At 45.1% G+C, this 5898-nt stretch overlaps 1 protein-coding gene across 1 annotated transcript; it reads left to right on the plus strand.

Annotated features, from left to right (window-relative positions):
- Nucleotides 1-1932: 1932 nt before the first annotated feature.
- LOC123256621 (putative P2Y purinoceptor 10) lies at nt 1933-2967 on the plus strand. The gene has a single exon (XM_044685207.1). It carries the CDS (start codon nt 1978-1980, stop codon nt 2965-2967), a length of 990 nt encoding a protein of 329 aa, XP_044541142.1. The 5' UTR covers nt 1933-1977.
- The last annotated feature ends 2931 nt before the right edge of the window (nt 2968-5898 follow it).

Consider the following 5898-nt stretch of genomic DNA (forward strand, 5'->3'; position numbering starts at 1 on the left):
TTCCTCTGTAATGTTTTTACCAATGAGTCCACAGACTATGCGAGTGTTGTCCTTGGAAACCTTGTGTTTATCAAGGAGATCAAGTGTTTACTGGACGAGGTGCTTCCTAGGCTCTTCTGGCCTCTTTATTGTGGGAATTGTTTTCTATTAGCCAAACCTTTCCTGAGAAACACTGACAATCCAAGCTGATGTTATTACTCGTCCATTTCCCAGTTTTCAGTCACAAGTTTCTTTAAGGGGGTTAGAGGCATTATAATTTTTTACGATGTTATCTTCTCATCTTTGTCCTTTCTTTTAGCTTAATGTTAATATAGACCTTTGCTCTAACCAGTCAATGGTTTAATTACACACAGGTTCAGAAATAATTCCTATGTCGGAAACCAATTACTTCCTGTTTGGAAAAGATATAGTTAATTTGATTCTTTTTCTGATTTTGTTTGGCATTTACTTGTTCTTGTTCAAGCCTCTGTCTTTGAAAAAAAATATTCATGGAATCAAGACAGGTAAACAAAAGGCCAGAACTTTGGCTTTTTAAATCTCCTAATCCTAAATTTTATTTGTCAGCATATTTGTCACTGTCCCCCTCTATCCTGAGATTCATGTTCAGGTCATCGAGGATTAAGGTGTGTTGCTTTCATATGCATCCTCCAAAAACGTCTTTATTTCTCCATCGTTTCCAAGAGATACTAGTATACACACTACATCTAATTATATTTGAGGTGGACCTCTTGCTTGCATGCATGGGGGCCAACTCTAAGAGCTCCTTCATTCTCCTCTGTGAGGTGAGCCTGTGGGCCGCCCTTCCCTTTAGCTGCATTTTCCTCGCAATTTCTGGTTCCACTGAGAGTGAAAACGGAAACATTACTGTGACTCAGGGCTCACGTTTTGAGGACCGGCAATGAGTAATATATTTAAATGTGGTTCAAAACCTGTGTGATTCTAGTACCTGATGTCCCCCTTTCCACTACTTGATCATTATCACTATGGAAGCAGGAAGGGGACACCCAGGACGGAAAGCCATTTTGTATTTTCCTTTGGTTCATGGCTATATAATCCACCTCCAGATGCCAACCTGCTAATGACGAGCCTCTCTTTACTTAGCTAAGCTGATCATCAGACAGCAGGTACCACCTATTTGTGATACCGTGATCATGGCCTCTACCATGTTATAGATTCTATCGTAGCTCCATTGGCATGGCCTCCAAGAACCCGGGGTCATCACCGTGTCATAATGAGGCACTGGAGGAGAGTTACGTGGACACACCAGAGCTTCTCTGTCTCAGCAAATTATTATACCTGGTACCTCCTGAGAACAGGAGTGAGGGTGGGACGATGCAAGGAATTCTGTTGGGGTCGCTTACCTGGCCTACTGAACTTTGGAAGAGGATAGAGTGACACGTCTGTCTCAAAGACAAAGTACTGGACTGAGAGGTATTCTACGGACTCACTGTCTAACCTTGGACTAATCCCATCATCTCTCTAAGGCTTTAGTTTTCTCAGCTGCAACACGATTCGATTCTAAGTTTCAAGAGTAGAGTTGGGCTCAGCATGTTGGTTAAAGACTTCGTTTTGTACTTTTCCACTTCCATGTGTTTGATTGCCCCATTAACTTACTGCCATTTTTTGCTAGTTGAATTCCTGTCTACCCTTTCAACAGCACAAAGCCTCCCCTTCGTTCCCTTAGCCAGCTGGGCTCTTCTCACTTGGAGCTCGCATAGTATTTTGTTTGGTACTGATCATGTCATATAGACTATAGTTGTCCATATATGTGTCATGTCTCCTTCCTGGCCTGTAGGCTCCATGAAGACAAGGGCTTTGCCCATCTCCTCCAGTGCCCAGAGCAGGACTGTGTATGCAGTAGACATCTAGGCAGTTTTTCTTGAATGGCTATTGAATGAATGCCCTCACTTCTATTTCTTTGATCTCTGCAGGAATCATACCCAGTCTCTCCTTAATGAACACACACCAGCAGGCAAAATGGGCAGCAATGGCACAAGCAATACAATCGGCAACTGCAGTAACACAAGCGTGCCATTTCAGTACTCTCTCTACGCAGCCACGTATATCGTGGTCTTCATCCCAGGCCTTCTGGCCAACAGTGTAGCCCTCTGGGTCTTGTACCGCTTCATCAGCAAGAAGAACAAGGCCATCATCTTCATGATCAATATGTCTGTGGCTGACCTTGCCCATGTTCTGTCGCTGCCACTGCGGATCTATTACTACATCAACCACCAGTGGCCCTTCCCAAAGTTCTTGTGCCTTCTCTGCTTCTACCTGAAATATCTCAACATGTACGCGAGTATCTGTTTCCTGACATGCATTAGTCTTCAGCGGTGCTATTTCCTCCTCAAGCCCTTCAAGGCCCGCAATTGGAAGCGCAGGTACGATGTGGCCATCAGCGCCATCATCTGGGTTGTCGTAGGAACTGTCTGCTTGCTCTTTCCCATCCTGAGAAGTGCTGGCCTGGCCAACAGGCACCAAAATGCTTGCTTTGCTGACCTGGGATACACGCAGATGAACGTGGCCCCCACGGTGACAATGATCATGTTGGCTGAGCTGGCTGGCTTTGTGGTTCCTGTCGTCACCATTGCCTGGTGCACCTGGAAAACAGTGATATCTTTGCAGCACCCACATGTGACCTACGAAGGGGTTGCCGAGAAGCAGAAGGCTCTTCGGATGGTCTTCTTGTGTGCCGGGGTCTTCTTCATCTGCTTCACGCCCTATCATATCAACTTCCTTTTTTATACTTTGGTGAAGGAAAAAGTTATCACTAACTGCCCCATCATTCAAAGCACACTTTATTTCCACCCTTTCTCCTTGTGCCTCGCAAGTCTGTGTTGCTGCTTAGATCCCATCCTTTATTATTTCACGACTTCTGAGTTCCGTGACCAACTCTCCCGCCATGGCAGCTCTGTGATTCGATCACGGCTCATGAGCAGGGAGAGTGGCTCTTCGATGATGAGCTAAGAACGCCCAGTCCCAAAGACTTGCTTTCCTCTCCTATTCTTTGACTCGTCCCTAAACCCCAAGAAACGGCTAAGTTCTAGGTAGCATTACAGGACACTCAGAATGGGGAGCAGTGGTCACGGATGGAGTAAGTCGTGGCGTTCCTTTGTCTGGACTATTTTTATCGTTGCGAAATGGAGGACTCTGTTATTAAAGAGAACAAAATTCAAACCAGACAGATGTTTCAGACGTAAGAGAAAATGTTCTCAGTAAATTGTGATAGGTTCATCCAGCTTGTGGGTTTCTTTAGGAGTGCAGATATTCTTTTTCTATAGGGGAAAAAACCCCCAAAGAACCCAAAAGCCTTTCTTGGATTACTATGTAGGCCAACACTCTTTCCCATCTTCTTATATGATGCGCATAAAAAAGCCAGACTCTTTGATGTGAGGATTGCATAAGCAAAGGGTGAAAAACAATAGATAGAACTGGCTCCCCCTAGTTCCTTTCCTTGAAGAAAAAAGGGATGGAGGTACCTTGTCTCATCTAGTTGCCAGCACTCACACAGTTGAGTAGATGAGGGCCCAGCTCTTCACCTTACTCTGCCCATGAAGATACGGACCAATTCTGGGGCAACATACAGAAGTATGGCTAGAGCGGTGTGACCATTGCGCTGGTCCTTATGGGATAGGACTGGTACTTTGTCTCTTAGCCGAATCAAACACGTAGAATTTTCTGATACTGTCTCATTGGGCAGCGCTCAAAGATCTTGGTCCTAAAGGTTCAAATAATACACTCCATCAAAAAGGATGCCTCACGTTAGGCATGGCCAAGGGTCGAGCCCATTAAACTAGCATGGGATAAATGGAAGAAGAAAAAGAAAGCATTTTCAGGAAAGCACATAAGTCTTAGACTTCACTCTCCCTATCACACTCACACATATCCTTACAACGTTGCGAATCTCCAGAGGACTTTCTTGTACCCCTGCTGCATACCTGGAATGCCAGAGCTTTGATGGGCACTCCCGCCATTTAACTCTTGACATGGATAACTTTGGCACAGGAAAGCTGGGTGACTCCTTCACAATTCTGTGGCCATTTTTAGTTGGTGGAGTGGTTAAATCCAAGGGCAATGACTCATGCTATAATATAATGAAACCGGATCCTTATCATATCCTATGTGAAAGGGAGAAAAGACAATTGCTGGGAGGACATATTTCCAGCTTCATTTTTTCCCCCCAAAGTTGACTACTACAATTTCAGGATCACTAAAGAGGGTTTCAGTGCCAGGCAGACTGTGTATCCGTATTACTCTCCAGCGAAAGGCCCACAACCAAAGAGCTAGTAGCTCCGGTATACCGGCAACAGCCAAGGAGGCCCAGGAGAGAGGGACAGACAAACAGGGTTCTGACCAAAGAGAGCACGTGATGTGACTGTAAATAACGCGAAAGATTATTTTGCTTAAAAAAATACAATGCTGTTGATGTCTTTTGTTTTTATAATATTTTCCGGCATTCAAATCACAGCAATATGCAAAATACAATACATGTTGCTAGTCTGACTCTTCCAGACCATAGTTAATGCTTATCCATGAGGATTTTCATGGCAAAGATACTGGCGTGGTTTGCCATTTCCTTCTCCAGTGGATTAAGGCAAACAGAGGTTAAGTGTCTTGGTCAAGGTCCCATAGCCAGTAAGTGTCCGAGGTCACGTCTTCATGATTCTAGGCCCAATACTCTATCTGCTGAGCTACCTAGCTGCCTCCTAGGTAAACAAGGTTAAGTGACTTGTTTAAGGTCACACAGCTTTGAACTTAGGTCTTCCTGATTCAAGGCCCAGTGCTCTACTCACCAAGCCAACTAGGATCTTGTACATTGTACAAAGTTCACACTTAATAAATGCTTCTTCATTCATATACCATCCATCCCCTGGAAACATTCTCCTTCGCCATGAAGAAAAGACAGAGCCCAAACGGTGATCTGATCGTGCATATAAAAGTATATGGCTTTGGTCATTTGTAGTCCACGTGCCCCTACAAGGAGGGAGTTTGTTGGCAGACTGATTTTCTGGTGTGGATGGTAAAATGACTGAAGGAGGTTCTCATAGAGAAGCTCCAGAAGTGGCTTGAACAAGGTGACTATTTTGGAAGCTAGTTTTCAATCTGATTTACGTGCTCTAGCATGGGACCTTCAGAAAGTCACAGCCTATCTGGGCCTCAGTTTCCTTAGAAGTAAAATGGAGATCTTGGACAAGATGACTTCTAAGGCTGCTTCCATATGTAAATCTCATAGCCAGTCTTGAAACTCCTTTTAAGTGGCTGAAGAAAGGAAAGGATTTCAGTCCCCTGGCAAAGGGCATCATGGAGGATTTTTGACCAAAATGGGAACACTTTGGATTTTGTGGCTACGGGCTTTGAGCATGCCCACCATTCAAGCTGAAGTTTTGAGTTGGTTTATTTTGGAGGGGCGGGGGATTGACACTGTGACGCCATGAGCTGGTAAGGCATTAAAGGATGGCTAATGTAGTGCTGAAGAAAGCAGATGCGTGCATTGTAGAGAGGCTACCTCCCATGCCATTATGGCTGTGCTAGAATGGCCAGAGGGCCAGCTCAGGAAAGGAGGAACACTATCTGTTTCAAGGCAGCAAAAGGAACACCAACTAAGTGTCTGCTGCCTCCCTGTGTAATTGAAGAGTCCCCAGGAAAAAATGAGGGCGACGGGAAAGACATGCTGGGAATCATCTCTCCAGAAGCATCCCCAGATGTCTCCTCAGAGATGCCCATCAGCATCTCCCCCAAGAAGTTCCTCCTGAAGTCTCTGACCCTGCTGCGATGCTCCCACTTTTTTTTAAACCCTTAACTTCTGTGTATTGGCTCCTGGGTGGAAGAGTGGTAAGAGTGGGCAATGGGGGTCAAGTGACTTGCCCAGGGTCACACAGCTGGGAAGTGTCTGAGGCC

This window comes from Gracilinanus agilis, unplaced genomic scaffold (genome assembly GCF_016433145.1).
Source record: "Gracilinanus agilis isolate LMUSP501 unplaced genomic scaffold, AgileGrace unplaced_scaffold7072, whole genome shotgun sequence".
NCBI lineage: Eukaryota > Metazoa > Chordata > Mammalia > Didelphimorphia > Didelphidae > Gracilinanus > Gracilinanus agilis.